Consider the following 18,542-nt stretch of genomic DNA (forward strand, 5'->3'; position numbering starts at 1 on the left):
AACAGCAACACCAAGAATACAGCTAACACAGTGCCTGTAACAGCACTGTTACAGATAATATAGTTAACGGAGTGCCTTTAGCAGCGCCCTCACCAAGAATACAGCTAACAATGCTTGTAACAGCACCATCACCGATAAAGCAGCTAACTCAGTGCCTGTAACAGCACCCTCACCAATTATGCAGTCTTGTAACCAGCTCCGTAATGTCTTTGAGATATTACCTCCATCTTAGTCTGAATCCAAGGACCAATAACATTGGCTTGTGTTGCAAATTGTTTCCGCAGTCTCTCATTGGATTGCTGACGAGCATTTTCCTCCATCAGAGCATGGTCCCTCTGAGGCACCAAGTGTCGAACCTGAAAACAAGGTATTATCATATAAATCACTCAACACTGCATCTATTCCTTTAAAAAGGGACAAAAGCCCAAACAGCAGTAACTTTCTCCCTTATATCTACAGGTATTTTACACTGGCTGGGATACCTGGTGATACAACACTATTCTTTCACGTTCAATCCAACTCGGAATAATTTTTAAAAATTATTGTTCGTTGAGGGAGGCGGGTGTTACTGGCTGGGCGAACGTTTTTAATTGTCCTTCCCAAATTGCCCTGGAGAAGAGAGGTAGTGAGCTGCCTTCTTGAACCACTGATGGATTGGTATACCCAGTGATGTTCGGAAGAATTTGACTCAGTGACTTGGAGGGGACCTTGAAGGTGCTGGTGTTCGCTTGCATCTGCTGCCCTTGTCCTTCTGGCAATACAGGCTGAAAGTTTGAAAGGTGCCTTGAGGAGTTGTTACAGGGCATCTTGTAGATGGCGCACACTGCTGCCACTATGCACGTGTGAAGAAGAGACTCGATGTTGAAAGTAGTGCATATGCTGCTAATCAAGTGGGCTGCACTGTCCATGATGATATCAAGTGTTGTTGGGACTGCAGTGACTCAGGTAAGTGGGCAGTATTCAATCACACACCTGACTTGTAACTTGAAGTTGGTGGACAGCCACTGGGGAGACAGGAAACAAGTTCCTTACCACCGGATTCCTAACTTCCCCCAAAGCTAGTATTTTCATGGCTAGCCCAGTTCATTTTTGGTCAACAGTAACTCTCAGGATGTTAATAACGAGGGGAATTTCAGTGATGGGAAAGCCACTGAACATGTATCTGCTGTTCATCCCCATCTAGAGGTTGTGGATTTGAAAGGTGTTGTTGAAGAAGGAGCCTTGGTGAGTTCATAGAATCCATTTGGCTCAACATGGCCACACTGACCCTCTGAAGAGTATCGCACCCAGAGTCATTCCCCTACCCTATTAGTCTAAATTTCCCCTGATTAATGCCTCTAGCCTGTACAACCTTGAACACATATGGGCAATTTAGCCTGGCTAATTCACCTAACCTGCACATCTTTGGACTGTGGGAGGAAACCAGAGCACCCGGAAGACAGTCAGACACACAGACAGTCGCCCAAGGCTGGAAAGGAACCCGGTTTCCCTGGCACTGTAAGGCAGCATTCCCGCTGTGTTTCCTGTGGATCATTTGTGGAGGGAGCGGATGTTGAAGATATTGGATTGGGTGGGGGGTAAGACGGTGGTGGTGGTGTGGGCGGCAATCAAGCGGTCTGTTTTATCCGAGATGATGTCCTTACCAGCAACTTAAATCCCATTCAAATAAATAGTGACAAGTTAATCGGAGGTGGAATACAGACTGGAAACTTAAGTACAGTGTGTTCGGCTCTTGGCTACTGGCTGTTTCATTTGGAGACTTGCAATGCAGCAATCAGCTCCCTTTAGAAGATTACAAAAGAACAAAGGAATGCACACTCAGCTGGAAACAATCTCACCAACATTTTGTTTCCTCAGAGATTAAATTCCAAAAAGGAAAGTTTGACATAGAGCCAACATTCAAATGAAAACCACACTGGGATACACACAGTGTCTTTTATTCCATATATGATGTATTATAGCCATTTTCTGTTAAGAATTATTTCACCCACAGGTAGGAGAGACGGAAAGCCAAGATGTCTTGAATGACGATTTTGGGTTTGTATCAAAGCATAATTTGGAATAAAGCTGGGCACACATGGCGACAAATCAAATCATGCAACAGGATCAACAGTTAAGGCCAACAAAAGCAGCTCCATTATATGCTCAAATTATGATTGGGTGAGACACTGGATATTAAACATACCCAAATGTGGCTGTGAAAACTAGTCAGTTATTCAAGTACATATTTGATTGTTCGAACTTGGTTATCACTGAATTGAAGAGAGTTTGTTGGAGCTTTTCATTGTAATCTTCAGGGCAATTTAAGGCATTCTCATATTTAGGGGAAAAGATTTATGCTCTATGACAGAAGAATGTTCATTGTTCTTTGGCACATGGACTCTGAGTGGTAGAGGCTTTGCCATGGAGAATGCTCCAGTTAGTGATGATTAACAGTTAACTGCCAGGCTTTGTTTAAATTCTAAACCAGGCAGGTTGGCTGACGGGCAAAGGCACTGCCTTGAGAAATGAGTCAGTAAATGGCTGCCACTTATTGTGTTGAGTTAACAGGTGCAGGGTGTGTGTATGTTCTCGGTCTGCAAAGAACAGGATCCAGTGTGTGTAGCTTACAGTACACACAAATGTGTCACACTGTAAGCCTGCATTGGTTGCCAGAGTAATTTTTTTTGCATACTCAGTTTTATCTTTAAATATTGTACAGTTGCAGAATCTCAAATAATGCTTGACACTGTATTGTGAGTTTACAAGTATAGTTGGGCCAGTACCTTGTCTGTTATTGACAGCCAAAAAATATTGTCAATTCAACAATTTAAGTGACAGTCACTCACTGGCTCATTTTTCGGGGCAATTTCTTAACCTATTAGGGTCAACATACTTGGTTTAAGTTTAAACAAAGCCTAGAACTTAACTGTTAACTCATAATCACTGGTGCATTATCCATGGTTACAGCTAAACTAGAAACCACTTGCCAATTAAGATGCATTCTCTTCTCAGTATCAATATTGATTTTCCCTTCAATTCGTATTCTTATGAACTGTCTTGATGAGTACAAGACAGCATCACCTAAGTCACATATTGGTGCAAAATGAACTTATATAGTGAGTGGCATCTCACTGATGGTTTTTTTTTTAATAAATGCAGCTGCCCTTTTTGTTTCCCCCCCCCCAACAGTATAACCAAAACATTTAGGAATTGTCCTCACCTTATCCCATTTGTTGTTAATGTCTTGTGGGGCGATTGTTGTGTAAGGATTGGTCCCAGCCATGTTGACGTGGTAGGTTTGGACTATCTTGGATACCTCATTGTGAATGCCCAGGATAGCCTGGCGCTCACGGTCTGCCTCGGGCAGGGTGGCTTTAAATTGCTCGTGAGCAGTTATCAATCCCTATAGGACAGAGTACAGGTGAGGAACAAAACATTAGTCACACAGAGTCCGGAGTATCATGAAAATGCGCCATGTGGAATTCGTTTGGTATCTCAGTGTGACATATTAATCTTCTAAAAAGGACATTGCACCAAAACAAAGACACTGACTCAAAACAACTGCTCAAATGCATTTGTGTAACCACACTCCAGAGACCCCAACAAAGACAATGGCACACCTGGGGGTGAGAACAGCTCCCGAGTGTCTCCTCAGGGTAGAGGATGGATCATTTAGGGGTTAATTTGTTGAACATTAAATATTAACCACCTCGGCTTTCGCGAGTGAGAGCAAGTTGGGCCAGACATGAGCTTTTGGAGTACACAACCAACTCAGAGTTGTGATGCAATCTTTTGGTGGATGTTTTAATTTGGATTTTGACAGAAACTACAAAGTAATACCATTTAATCTCTAACCCCGGTCTTTGAGACAGAAAAGTATATCTATCACTCGACAGCAGGCAAAGCTCAGAGGGAAAGCCATTGGAGTTTGACAACAATAAGTGGGATAACCAGTACAGAACCAGTGGGTTTAATGAGAACTGGAGTTCTATTTTCAGATATGCGAGATCAATTTGGACTAGTTCTGACACTTCCAAGTTTTGCTTTCAGGCACAACTTCAAACCAAATACTTCAGCTGGTGAAACAGTGACTGTGGATATAATCCATAAATTTTCCTTTCTCTTTGTAAGTGTGCATTCTTAACTTGGCTGAGTTTAACCTGATATATGCTTAAGGTTATATGAATATTCTGTAAGGCTGTACCTTTCCTCATGCATTAATACTTACTTATCCACACTACTTAACTCTGTGATCTGCCTGGATTGGTCGCAAGACAAAGCTTTTCACTGTGCCTCAGTACACGTGACAATAAATTCAATTCAATTCAATTTGGGATTTGAGTATGTGCTTGCTAGTGAGAAGATAGACATACTTGTACATCTTTAACTTTTTTAATGTTTTACTGTGGGGTTTTGCACAATTAACCCTCATGTTGCTTAAGTCAAAATTATCTATCTGGCTTAGTTCTTCACTGCAGGCAGACAAAGTACAAAGTGAATTGGCAATATCCCTGTTCATCTGGTCATAACAATAGATTAATTATCATAAAATGGCTTTAGGAAAGGAATCACCTGTTTGCCCAGGAACTTGATCTGAACAAAAATCAATGGAAGCTTATCACTTTGCCATCTCTGACATTATAATTGCTTACATATTTTGGACTCCACAGAGTCATGCAGCAAACCCTTTGGTCCAATTCGTCAATGCTGACCAAGTTTCGCAAACTAAAATAGTCCCACTTGCCTGCTTTTGGCCCATTTCCTTCTAAACCGTTCCTATTCATGTCCTTGTCTAAATGTCCTTTAAAATGTTGTAACTGTACCAGCACCCACCACTTCCTCTGGCAGTTCATTCCACATAGGAACCACCCTGTGTGCAAAAATCTTGCCCCTCAGGTCCCTTTTAAATCCTTCTCCTCTCGCCTTTAAATTATGCTCTCTAGTTTTGAACTCTCCAGCCCTAGTGAAAAGACCGTTGCTATTTACTTATCAATATGCTTTATGATTTTATAAACTTAGACATGGTCACCCGTCAACCTCCTGTGCTGCAGTGAAAAAATCTTTTCCAGTCTCTCATTAAAATTCAATTCCTCCAGCCCCTGCAACATCTTGGTAAATCTTTTCTGCACCCTCTTCAATTTAACAATATCCCTCCTATAGCAGGGCAAGCAGAGCTGTACACAGTACTCTAAAAGTGGTCTCACCAATTGCAGCATGATGTCCCAATTCCTAAACACATTGGTCTGAGCAACGAAGGCAAACGTGCTAAACACCTTTATTCTCCTGTTTATCTGTGATGCAACTTTCAGTGAACTACATGCCTGAACCCCTAGGTCTCTCTTTTCTACAACACTCCCCATGGCCCTACCATTAACTGTGCAACTCCTGCTCTTGCTGTTCTTCCCAAGATGCAACACACCACATTTATCTAAATTGAATTCCACCTGCCACTCCTTGATCCAGTTGATCAAGAACCCTTTCTAATTTTTGATCACCTTCATCACTGTCTATATAGATGTCAATGTCAGACAGGAACCTCAAACCATGCAGCACATTTGGTAGCCCTCAGTAAACACACATTTATTTGGAGTATTCAGGGACCAGAACTTGGCAAATTCTTGCCTTCAGCTAGTAACAACATTAAAACCTTCTACATCATCCATCAAATTTGAAACAATGTAAAATGTCATCTTACCCAGATCGGATACTTGAACTGACTATGCTACCTCGGCACCTCTCCAAGGCTAACACAGCACAGACATGAAAACATTAAAGAGTACAGTAAAGAGGGTAACTGAATAAACCAATGCAGTTATGATAAACCCATCACTGGCTCATTACATTTGAATACCTAGCGACTCTAGTTAGAAAAGTTTAAAAATAATAAATTATAATTAAAGAAGATTAGCCATGGTAACTACAAAAGCATCAATTTATATCTGTATCATGGGCCAGAATGCTGATGAATAAACGAGCAGGACTCCTACTCCTCATCACTATGAAGTGATTCTTGGTGAAACATGTCTGTGTTGGATTGCCAGGTGAACACAATAGAGTCTTTCCTTCCTATACAGCCCAGCTCCACCATGTTTGATGAGCCTGTATGCTCTCATTACTTATGTGTAACCTAAACAACAGTGTAGCAATGGTACCAGAGAACTACTGAAGACTGTGTAACAATACCCAGTAGGAATAGATTGTTGCAGCATGGGGGATAATAACAGATATTAGTCAATAAGACATTATTTGAAATTGGAATTCACCCATAGGGTAGTTAATATTTTAAATAAAGGCACTAATTATACAGATTTTATTCAATTTTAAATTGTCCATCTCAAGCTGGCATTAAATTCTGAATGGGGAATTAAAATCAATCCTGCTAATAAAGATAGAGAGAACACTAGATTTAGCCAAAGCTTTTAAATAGAAATCAACAGGGCATCTTACTGACTGCATTCCAAATGGGTAAACAATAAGGGAGAGGGGGAAGAGGGAGAGCTCAGATCCAGGTATAGGAGATACTTCTGGCTTTCTACCAATGAAATTAGATCATATTATATTATGTCATCGAGGTCAGGGCGAATATCTGAAGTTTTAAAGATGTACAGCCTGGAGATGTAAATGTTGGACAGCATGGTGATGCAATGGCTTAAGAAGTAATTTTGTTCTTTTCTAAAATAAATAGAGGTTTTAAGGCAGATGTGCCAGTAAACAGCTTGTGAGGCCTTAGGCTTTTTTTTAAATTTAAAAAAAACTTGGAACGATAGAAGCAGCCTGACTGAGTGTGGCCAGCTCTCACAGACCAGGATTTCGAGGGTTTTTTTAATTTTTAGATTCAGCAGAAGCTGGAGTTTTTAAGAAGTAGAAGCTATCTTTTCCCTCTATCAGTTACAACTAGAAGCTGAGACTTCTCTTCCTATTGCGGACCTTGCAGGTGAGAAAATCTGATTTCTGAATTTGCCTTCTTTCCCCAAGGGGTGTGTTTATGGGATGTTATTATATTAGGATGGTTATCAACTAATTGTTGCTGCATCTATTATTCTGTTAAGCTTTCCAACAGAGTTATTATTCTAAGTTCTTGTTTTGTTTTGTGGCATTTTAATTAGAGTGTTGAATAAATGGGGTTTTGCTAACGTCCGGTAGTTTGACCCATCGAATTGCATCTCAAACACAGCATATTAAATTTGCCTTTAAAAGAAGAAAAAGTTAGGGTCATGACTACCTTCTTAAAACACGTTGAGGGGGTCTGGTCTGGTCCATAACACAGAAAACCTAATGAAATTAGATCATATCCTACATTCCCTGTAATTGTTTTCTGCTTCTGTGCAGACTACATGCGACATTGGCTCCCAGAACTGGAAGTGAACACACCAGCCAATCAGTGTCTGGGTGCGTGCATGTTGAGAGGCTGCACAACATAGAGGGAATGTTGATCACATCGGAGTTTATTTAAAATCAACAATGGAGAAATTAGCTGATGAGTCAAGACTCAAAGATCAGGTAATGACCCACGATGGAAGGAAAGGGAATGGGAGACAAATCAGGTGGTGGCGATTGTTTGATACCCAACTTGAGTTGTAAAAACATGGAGATTGTAGGCTAGAAACTGGAGAGAAATCAGGATTTCCTGATGTTGAGAGCTCCCGACAATACAATGACAGCTCGAGCAACGTTGGTAGTGAAAAAACAGAGAAGGGAATGCAAAAAAAGCAGGACTTTTGAGCATGCAGTTGGATGCATAGGAACAGTCGAAGAGGTGGGGGAAAGGGGTGTGGGGGTGACAAAGGAGAGAGAGGGAGAGAAAAGAAACAAATTGTTCTACCACGAGTTGACACTTAAAAAAATGCTACAATATAACTGCCAAAAAAACACTCTCCAGTGCATCCACAAGTGCTCACAGCACTTTCTCCAAACATTTACCCATTTGTTGATAGTTCAACTGACTTGAGAAATTTTGGGGTAATAACTCGGTGTGCTCACAGCAGAGTTAGTGTCAGCACATCGGACTGCTAGTCCTTTTCAGGAATGCGAGAAAATACCTCAATACTAAATGTGTGCACCCCCCTTCACACAAGAACATACAAACATATGACACAACATGCTTTCGTGAAAGAAATTACAACTACTTTTTGGAGCAAAAGCTGGCTTTGAAGCAATAGAGATAGAATGCAATTGAACACTTTGTTGAAACAGAGCAGAAAGAAAAGGTCACGGTTATTATGTCTTAACTGGAAGACTCTTTCTCTAGCAATGCAACACCCCATTACCACTGCAGTTGACAGTTAACCTAAAGTATATGCTCAAATTCTCAACTAATACTGAATCTCAGCCTTTCCTTCAAAAGGGGATGCATTACCAACAGCCCAGCGGGATAATAATCACTCAAAGTGTTGAATAAAATGCAAACTGCTTCCTTAACATGTATGAATTTGTGGGGATCGGAATGCAAGTATGTGAAATGTTGTCAGACATTCAAAAGATATTCTGAACACGAGGTTAAAGAGCTAAAATTGGATATGCTGCTCTCAAACATAAATGAATTGGGGACAGTAGGTTTATAAAATTCTTAAACATTAAAATAAAACATTAACTGGACATTCAAAGAAAAGTCCACAGCTACTAATCGCTCCAAAAACTCCCATATCATTCAGGATACCATGGCGTGGTCACCAGACTCTGCCCTGGTGAGCAGATGGATAGTTTCCAGGCAAGCGCAATGGTTCACCAACACTTTGGGGATAGCCAACACTATGACTTCACAGAAACTGCAGAATTCCCTGAAAATACTCAGTACCTGATTCTCTCTCTATCTGGCTGCATTCCTTGTGAATGGTCTCTGCCAGTCCCACACATACCCCGATGATCCCTTTCTTCAGTGCAGAGTAATTGCTTACGCATATAAAAAGGGTACCTGTTTTCTTAAACTAATCAAATGGCCATTCTTCAACTGACAGTGTGGGCAGTGAGGTGACAGGGACTGGATGCAGTCCTCACTCAGTACCTATTCATTGGAATGTGGTTCAGATCAGAAACTCTCGCTAAGTTTTCCATTCCCAGGCCCAGTTAGTCTGGCTGAGGTCTGTTAGCTTAGGAATTGAACCTGGGACTTTGTGGATCTCCATGGTCATGGTCCACGGTGAACATTGGCTGAGAATTTGCAGGAGTCTGGCAATTATAAAATCTGTAACTAGACTAATTGAACTAAGCTGGTATTTTACTCGTAAAATAAGAAACTCATCCATCATAAGCTTTTGGTGTGACATAAATATGTTCTCAGCAACATTTTTCCCCAGACTTGGCAGGTTAAAAAGGTCGAAGTTTATTAATTGTAGAGAACAATTCCACAGACGTGTCCAAATATAGTAATATATTTTAACCAACTGTTATCATTCATATTCTTTCCCTTGAGAAATACTTAAGGTTATAACACCAACTGCGGTTTCATACAAATTTCATTACTCCTCTTCAATAGGGAAAACCTATTGTTAGCTATGTTGCCACTGTACTTCATGTGGCAATGATGTTGGACTAATTATCCAGAGTCCTGGACAAACTATTGATAGGCTTTCAATCCTGCCATTGCAGGTTGCAAACTTGAGATCAGTTAATAATAAAAAAAACTGGAAATAAAAAAGATGGCAACGGTAAAAGTGAACATGGTTGAAACCCAGTTGGTTTATCAATGCTCTTGAATGATTAAATTAGATTCCCTACAGTATGGAAACAGGCCCTTCGGCCCAACAAGTCCACACCGACCCTCCAGTCAGGGTGAGTGAGCTGCGAAACATGCCCAAGTCAGCATGGTATGGACCTTGATGGGGAACTTCAAGGTGGTGGTGCTCCCTTGTGCATCTTGGTGGTAGAGGTCACAGGTTTGTAACATAGCCAAACAAACACTACCTCCATGCTTACTCTACAACAACAAAGACAGATGGTTTTTGGCTGAGACTTTCCAAATCATTTCACAAAATTATGGGCAATGAACATAAAGGTAAAACACACTAGAACAGCTGTGTTAACTGTACACATCACTACTGCACAGACATTGTCATGCTCAACACAACAAAACGTTATACACTCCAAAAGCCAAACTGATAAACTGGATTAATTCACAAGAAATTCTATTTTAACAAAGGTAGTTAAATAATTTAACTAGATTAAAAAACACAGAATAAATAGTGTAATTTAGCTCAGTTGACAACATTCTTGTTCATTACCAGAGTGTCCTGTCCTGGAATATATAACCTTGATCGAGGGAATGCTGTAAAGTGGAAGATTGTACCTTTCTGATTGGTGCTTTGTTTGGGTGTACAGAAGATTCAATGGGAAGTATTGGCCTAGTGTCCTGGACAATATTCCTTCCTCAGGCGACACCAGTGTAACAGATTAAGTGGTTATTTATCTAAGTTATCTCTTGTGTGATCATGCTTTGCATAGATCAGCTGCCTACGACATAATAGTGATGCCCTGGGAGATGCAAAACGTACTGTATAAACTCAAGGTGTGCCAGTCATTTCTTAAGATGACAGTGGCTAGAGGGATTTCAGGCAAAAATGTGCATGTTCTACATATGACTTGTTGATATTTTAAAATCGAGCTGTTGAGACACATTAGAACATACCTCTGGCACAGAAATTTCTTCCTATTGAAGAGGAATATAGTTGCATTGAAGATAGTTCAGAAGAGATTCACGAGATTGATTCCAGGAATGAGGAGTTTGTTTTATGGAGGAGAGATTGAGCAGTTCAGGACTGTACTCTCCAGAGTTTACAAGAATGAGGGGCGATCTAATTAATAGAAGATGCCAAAGGTAACTGACAAAGTAGACGTCAAGTGGATGTTTCCTCCTGTGGGGCCATCTACAATGACAGGCTACAGTTTTAGAATAAGGGTGACACAACTTTGATTTCAAGATTAGGAGGAATCACATCTCTCAAAGGGTTGAGAATCTGTGGAATTCACTACCATGGTGTGCAGCGGATGTCAGGGTATTCAGTAAGTTTAAAGGAGGAAATATATCTTCAATTAGTAAGGGGAAAAAGGGTTATGGAAAACAGGCAGGAAATTGGAGTTGAGGGGCTGAGATGAGGTCAACCATGATTACACTGAATAGAGGAGCAGGTTGGTGGGCCTTCTCTGTTCCAGTTTTAATGTTCTAAAGAATCTTCAAGGCTGCGATAGACACATTTTTGATCAGTCAGGGAATCAAGGATTATTGGGAAAAGGCACAAAAAGTGGAGGTGAGGTTTTTCAGATCAACCATGATCTCACTCAACGTCTGAGCAGTTCAACGGTCTACTTCTGCTCCCATGTTTTATGATCCTCGTGACAATAAAACTGTCATTTTGCCAGCACGTGAATTACTTGGTCACTGGTCAGAGGGTCCTCTGTCAGCTCAATGTGGAATGCAGTGCCTTCCAGCACTTAAGTGATTTGACTGAATTGCATTTCAGTTCTGACAGAATTTGGTTTATCTCCCTACTGTACCCATTACCTGAAGAAATACCTACTGTGTCAAAACTCATCATGAAAATGCCAAGGCTGGACTGTATATGACAGATAAATATAATAAAAGAAATCAGGTGGTGATGAAAGTGATTGACAGACTGATGGGAGAGTGAAAATTGTGACTTGTACTTTACAGCACTGCTTTTGATTGGTCAAATATAACAGTTAAAAATCAGCACAGCCAAAGAGGAGATAGACATGGGGACAGTATGATGTGTAATAATACAGATTCAGTTGAATAATATGAGAAAATGAGACGACAGTCATAATGATATGCAGTGGATACAGGTCTCACCCAAGAGAACCGCCAAGCAGGTTTAATGTTTTAGTTTATAAAAATGTTAAGTTTAAATAAACTGAAGGGGGTGGTATAAACAAAGCTCTTCAATGTTTAAGTGATGCAGATTCCCATTGTCCTGTGCATGTGGGAGTGCCACTTATCATGATTCTCCCTGACGCACAATGTCAGGATGACTCACAGATAGCAACTCGCAAGTCTGTTTTTATTAGTGCTGCATCTGTGCGGCCAAATACAAACTTAAATGTACCACAGTGGATGGTGTCCTGTGTCAGGTGACCTGACAAGCAATGGTTTGTTCCAAAGAGCGAGTCAATGATATCTTTTGTTGCTTTTTCTGAAACGGAGTGTCTGAAATGGGCGACGATAGCACTGCAAATGGAATGTTGTCATATATTGCAAGAGCATGTAAAATTTGGGATGTTTTACCATAGTTGTTCAAGTCATTGGTGCGACCATATGTCAAGTACTGTTTATAGTTTGATTTCCTTATATAAGAAAGGACATAATTGCATTAACAGCAAATCAGAGGAGATTCATTCGACTGATGCGTGGAATGAAGTGGTTATCTTAGGAGATAAAACTAGAAAAAAAGTTGGAGAACCCCAGTAGGTCTGGCAGCTTCTGTTGAAAGAGAAAAGCAAAGCTAACATTTCGGGTCTGATGTGACTCTTCTTCAGCAGTCAGAATTGGGTTCTGAGGAACAGTTTTTTTGGACTTAAAGGTCAACACTGTTTCTCTCTCCACAGTTGCTACCATGAGTTTCTCCAGCACTTTGTTTCATTTCAGACTTCCAACAGCTGCAATATTTTGCTTTTATTTGGTCACCTTGTGAGGACAGATTGAATCTGTATTCATTTGACCTTAGAAGAATGAGAGATGAGCTGATCATGCCATATAATATTGAGGGGACTGGACAGGGTTGCTGACGAATGAAGGCTCCCCTTTGTAGAAGGAATTAGAAATGAAGGATACAGTTTAAACATGAGAATCTCCTGTGTCAGACTGGTGGAGGGTAGAAAGTTTTGCTTCCCACAGAAGATAGTGCCTCTGTGGAACTTTCTTTCCCAGAGAACAGTGGAAGTAGTCATTTAAGTGAGAAGTAGATAGATTCTAGATTAGCAAGGGAGTCAACGGGGAAAATGGGTCACCAGGAAAATGGAGTTGAGGGCACAATCAAATTCAGTTATGATGTTGTTCAATGGCAGAGTCAGCTTGAAGGGCCAAATGGTCTATTCTTGCTCCGAATTTGCGTATTCACATGTGTGTTCTTGAATGTTTCATACATACCTGGATTTCCTCAATAGTGTGAACAATAAACGTGTCCTGCAGGTCCTCCATGGCACCTTCCATCCAATTGTTAAAGGGAGCAGCCCTCTTTGCATATTCTAGATACAACTGGTCAATAGTCTCGAGGAGTTTCTCTGTCCTCTGAAAAGGAATGTAAATACATTCATTAAAGTCGAAGGAGGATATTGAGTCCCTTAAGGCAGCTCAATGATATTAAACGGAAGCCTGTTTGATCATCCACCCCCTATGGCAATGCTAAGTGAGGACTACATGCAGACGTTTTGGTTTTAATACTCAGTATTTGTTAATATTCAAATTATCCCTCACCTACAGCTCTGGCCCAATACATCATCTTCTGTCTGGTTTTCAGCACAGATTTATTGCCAACATTGCATTCTCTGGAACTCTGCACTTGAACACTCTGGTGATTAACTAATCTTGGACATGTTCAAAGTCTTTGGCAGCATTTTATATTGTTCATTTCTGTGCAATTTTCAAACTCCCACTTAAATTCTGTTCATGAATACTGAATTCCGCAAAAATGTTGTCGTTAACATCCTCTGACATACTTATCATTCAACCAATGTTCCCTAATATATTTTCTCTTTTCACATCTTTTCAAGTCATTATCCAACTAATTCACTCCCTGCAGTAATGTGTGATTATCCTAGGTCCTTCAGATGACATCCCAATAGATACTCTCAACCACCCTTCCGTTCTCAATATCGCTGCCTTGCAAAATCATGAGCTCTGGATATAGAGCAAAGAAAATGAGTTGCTTCCCATTCTTTAGAAACACATCATCTTCTTATTTCTCTCTTTCTCCAACCTTCAGCAGTTCTGCATTTATTCCTTTTTCATCTATGGAAATTCTTGGTCTTAGTTACTCTTGAGTTCTGAAATGGAATGTTTGAATCCTTCTTGCAGCTGAAATTGTTCCCCCAATAAGTTATCCAAACAATTGTTTTGCCGCCAATAGTTGTAACTGGAGACAAAGCATAAGCCGATCCCAAGCTATGAATACTTCCAAATCTGTGGACAGTGTCTTTTGATGCTGTTCTTGCATTGATTCAAGAAAAGGAAAGCTCTTTTGAGCAGTTCATTTCTTTGCAATCCTTAGAGTCACACAGTTATCCTGAAGGAAACACACCCTTTGATCCAACTCACTTGTGCTGACCAGGCAACTCAATCTAACAAAGTCCCATTTGCCAGCATTTGGCTATATCCCTCTCAACCCTTCCTATTCATGCCTCCACCACTTCCTCTGGCAGCTCATTCCATACGTGCACCAACCTCTATGAACAAATTGCCTCTTCGATCCCTTTAAATCTTTCCCCACTCACCCTAAACCTATGCCCTCTAGTTTTGGACTCCTCCATCTCAGGGAATAAGCCTGGTCTCTTCACCCTATCCATGCCCCTCATGATTTTATAAACCTCTATAAGCTCATCCCTCAGCCTCCAATGTTCAAAGAAAAAAAAGCCCCAGCCAATTCACCCTCTCCTTATAGGTCAAACCCTCCAGTCCCAGCAACATCCTTGTGAATGTTTTCTGAACTCTCGCAAGTTTAACAAATTCTTTCATTTTGCAGGAGACCAGAGCTGAATGTGGTATTCCACAAGTGGCCTAACCAATGTTTTTTTTTTTACAGCCACAACATGGCACCCCAATTCCTATAATCGATGCACTGACCAATAAAGGCAAGTGTATCAAACCCTTTCTTCACTACCCCATCTGCAACTCCACTTTCAATGAACGAGGAACCTGCACCTCTTTGTTCAATAACACTCACCAGGACCTTACTATTAAGTATACAATTACTGCCCTGATTTGCCTTATTAAAGTGCAATACTTCACACTTAATTAAATTAAACTCTGTTTGCCACTCCTCAGCCCATTGATCAAGGTCCTGTTGTACTCCGAGATAATCTTCTTCACTGTCCAATTTTGGTGTCATTCCCTTTCCGAAAGCTTCTTTTTCTTAAGAAACAGTTTTTCTTGTTCTGATCTTGCTCTTTATATTCTCAAAATACTACTTCCCATGTATTATTCATCCTTCAACAGTTTTATGGTTTCCACAAGCAAAATTCCCTTGACAGCAAAAATATCCAGACAGGCCAGAGCTACTAGGAGATGTCGGCCTGCATGATATGGATGGTTTAATCAACTTCCCTGCAGTTTTCCCAAGACAAAAATGACAAGCTAGAAATGGATGCAACAGGTCAGGAAAAGACAACAGTGCCTGAACTTCACCAAAGTCACCACGCAGAGGAACAGGTGTGGAGAGTGTAGTGATTGCCATGAGGTCAGCCAGGAGGACCTCATAGAATAGGAGTTCCCTGATTGCTCCAGGTTAGCAGTCCCAATCAGGGAGCTCTGGCTGACAGATATAAACAGGAGTGTCGTGGAGTGCATCATTTCCCCCTCCAACTCTATCTTGATTTAGTCCCTGCCCTCCCCTTCACTGTTTCATCACACAGCATTGCCCTTTGATGTTGCCCTCGGGTGTTTCCTTTCTTCCTGGTGGTGGAAATTAAATAAAGATTTGTGCACTTTGTGTCTCTCACTGTGTCTCATAACTGCACACACACACCATGGGTGCTGGGGAAAAATAAGCACTACCGCAGTTAGGCGGTAGTGTGGGGGTCTAAAAAAAAAAAAAAGAAAAAAAAAAAAAAAAAAAGAGAAAAAAAGAAAATAAAATCAAAAAAGAAAAAAATCAAAAAAGAAAAAAAATAAACAGGTGTGTCAGAGGCTCCGTTCACTCAGAGCTGGATTGGTGTGTGTAAAATATATTAAAAAATAAACAGGAGTGTCAGAGATTCTGTTCACTCAGAGCCGGCTCTGAGGGAGCTGGATCAGTGTCACGTACTGTGCATGTGTAAATAAAGGGTGACTTGGTGATGGGATATTGGCCTCTGGGGAGTTATTTCAGAGAGGGCAACCTGCTATTCATACAGATTGGTCAACAGTTCAATCAACATCATCTGATAAAATATCTGAATACTGCATGAACAATATATAACCTAGCCAGCAATTTTAAAACCAATTCTTCCTTCACCTTCACAATTAGGCTTCTTTTCACCACTGTTTGCTTTCATCATGCAGTCTCGCACATATCAGCACTCTGTAGCTGAAAACAATCTTGATATTTACCTTAGACGTCTAAATATAGAGGGCTGTTGTGGTAGTGCACATATGTTTGGGCCAGGAGGCCCAGGTTCAAATCCCACCTGCTCCAGAGGGATGTAATAATGTCTCTGAATGTTGATTGAAATCTATCTAGATGTTGAAATAGCATTCAACTGATGTACATGAGCAAAAGTGAGTAAATTTATGCTCCATTCATTTGAGATTTATAGAGTAAACCATGAGACAAACACTCAACATTTTAGTAACTGAGATGTATAAATATGACTAGGTTTACTGGAGCTCTCTAACATATGAGATAGGTAAGTTATGAAGACAAAACAGATTTCTAAGGAATTTAATAAACACTGCAATCAGCTTTGGAGTCTGGTCAAGTGCAATCATAAGACCCACCACTAGTGGGCCGGATTAAAGACAGTCAGCACTGGTCACTACTTAGGTACCTCCCATGATTAACTCAGCTGAATCCCTCTCAGCTCCAGTATCTTCTGGTTTACTACCACCAGCGTCAACAATGTAAAGAACCCACAGAGCATAATACAAGTGAGCTCTTACCTCCAACCCCATCAATACATGCTGACCATTGAAAACATTAAATCATTCCTGTTTTGCTAACTTTTGAAAAGTGACTGATTCTGTACAAGTATGGTATACAGAATAACAGTCCAGGGATGTTCGAACTGATCAGATTAATAAGCCTTTCCACCATTTCCAAAACCAAAATAGATTTAACTGCTTGATCGCCAAGTGAATTGATTGTACCCATTTTCACCCTCCGGTGAAATGTTACAGGTGCCGATGGCCATGAAAATACCTGCTCTCTGAAACTAAGGGCAGTGGTGGGATCCCTACCTCTGAGCTAGGAGGCTTGGATTCAAGTCTCATCTGCTCCAGAGGTGAGCCAGGAACAGGTCGAAATAGAAAATATTGATAATATTCCAGATTACTGCAAGAAAAGCTGGCTGTTGAGCCAAACTTTCATCGTAAATTAATTTGACTCACTGAACTTGAAGCAGCGGTTCCAGACTACGAACAAGGCTGGACTAAAACTAATCACTCCCTTTTTCAGAACAGGAGTAGGCCCTTGAGCCTGTTCTGCCACTGCATCAGATCATGGCCGATTTGGCAACTTAACTCCATCAACCTGCCTCAATTCCTTAAGCCTCAATTACATCACTAATCTCAGTTTGGAATTTTGTTTTCCTGTTGCCCCTCAACCTCAACAGGTTGTTCTTTTGAGGAGAGGGGTGGGGATTGGGCGCTGGTGGTGGACATGGATTCAGGTTTCCACCACACACTGCGTGGCGACTTCCTGGCACTAATATGAAGCCCCCTAATGTGAAGACTTTCTAACAGGAAGATATCATTTGTCTTTATTTACCCTCAAAGTTTCTAAAGATTTTTAACAAAATCCCCTCCAAACCAGAACGCCCTCAAACACGGTGCCCGAAATGATAAGGAGCACTCCACTTGGACCTGACTGAAGTTTTGTAAGGTTGAATGTCATCTCTATCGTTTTGTTCATCCATTTAAAAAATAAAATTTGGCCTGTGGGCTCTCTGCACAATCTGTGTTGCAGCTACCACACATACAAACATTGAAGTAAAATAGAAACTATGTTCACAAGACACTGGTTGAAATCGAAAATACCTCCAAGGCATCTCTCCTCTTCTGGGTCAGGGCTCCTAGATTGTCCCATTGGTCACAGATCTTCTGGCATCTTTCATTCACACTTGGGGAATCCCAGTAGTCCAGCTCACTGTAAAAGTCAGAAATTACTCATCTTATCTCATGGCTACATACCAACAACAAAGGTTCATCAGTACCCCATCCCCTACAAAATCTCCCTTCATACTTGAGTGCTGAAAATGAACATGCTACTGTTTGTCTAGAAATGACTAACTTTTCATATGGGGATTTTAGTGCAGAAACATCAAAGCAGAATTAAAGAACAAACTTGCGCTAATGTAGTGCCTTTCATAGCCGGGAATCTTCTAAAGTACATCACAATACTTCTCAGTTATCATTGGCCAGATATAAAGCAAATACAACAGCCAATTTGTTCACAGCAAAGTCCAACATGATGATAAGATGAATGAGTGGATAATAATATTGGCCAAAGTATCAATGATGGCCAGTATGTTAGAAGAATTCTCCACTCTTCCTCAAACAGTGGGATCTTTTACTGTTACTCAAGGCAGAAACAGCCTTGGTCTATAATCTCATTCAAAAGACAGCACCTCTCAGTGCAGCACTCCCTCACTACAGCACTGATATGGTAGCTAGATCATGGACTCAAGTCTCTGGAATGGGA

General features: G+C 40.7%; 1 protein-coding gene across 6 annotated transcripts in view; it reads right to left on the reverse strand.

The window, feature by feature from the left end:
- actn1 (actinin, alpha 1) overlaps positions 1-18,542 on the reverse strand; it is a 219,544-nt gene that overhangs the window by 14,656 nt on the left and 186,346 nt on the right. For all 6 annotated transcript variants that reach the window (XM_060828843.1, XM_060828840.1, XM_060828842.1 and 3 more), the window contains exons 13-16: positions 17,879-17,987; positions 13,079-13,219; positions 3,203-3,385; positions 222-356 (exon numbers count right to left, since the gene is read on the reverse strand). In XM_060828843.1, the coding sequence (XP_060684826.1) occupies positions 222-356; positions 3,203-3,385; positions 13,079-13,219; positions 17,879-17,987 (568 nt within the window). The remainder of the gene's footprint in view (positions 1-221; positions 357-3,202; positions 3,386-13,078; positions 13,220-17,878; positions 17,988-18,542) is intronic.

This window comes from Hemiscyllium ocellatum, chromosome 8, assembly GCF_020745735.1.
Source record: "Hemiscyllium ocellatum isolate sHemOce1 chromosome 8, sHemOce1.pat.X.cur, whole genome shotgun sequence".
Lineage (NCBI taxonomy): Eukaryota > Metazoa > Chordata > Chondrichthyes > Orectolobiformes > Hemiscylliidae > Hemiscyllium > Hemiscyllium ocellatum.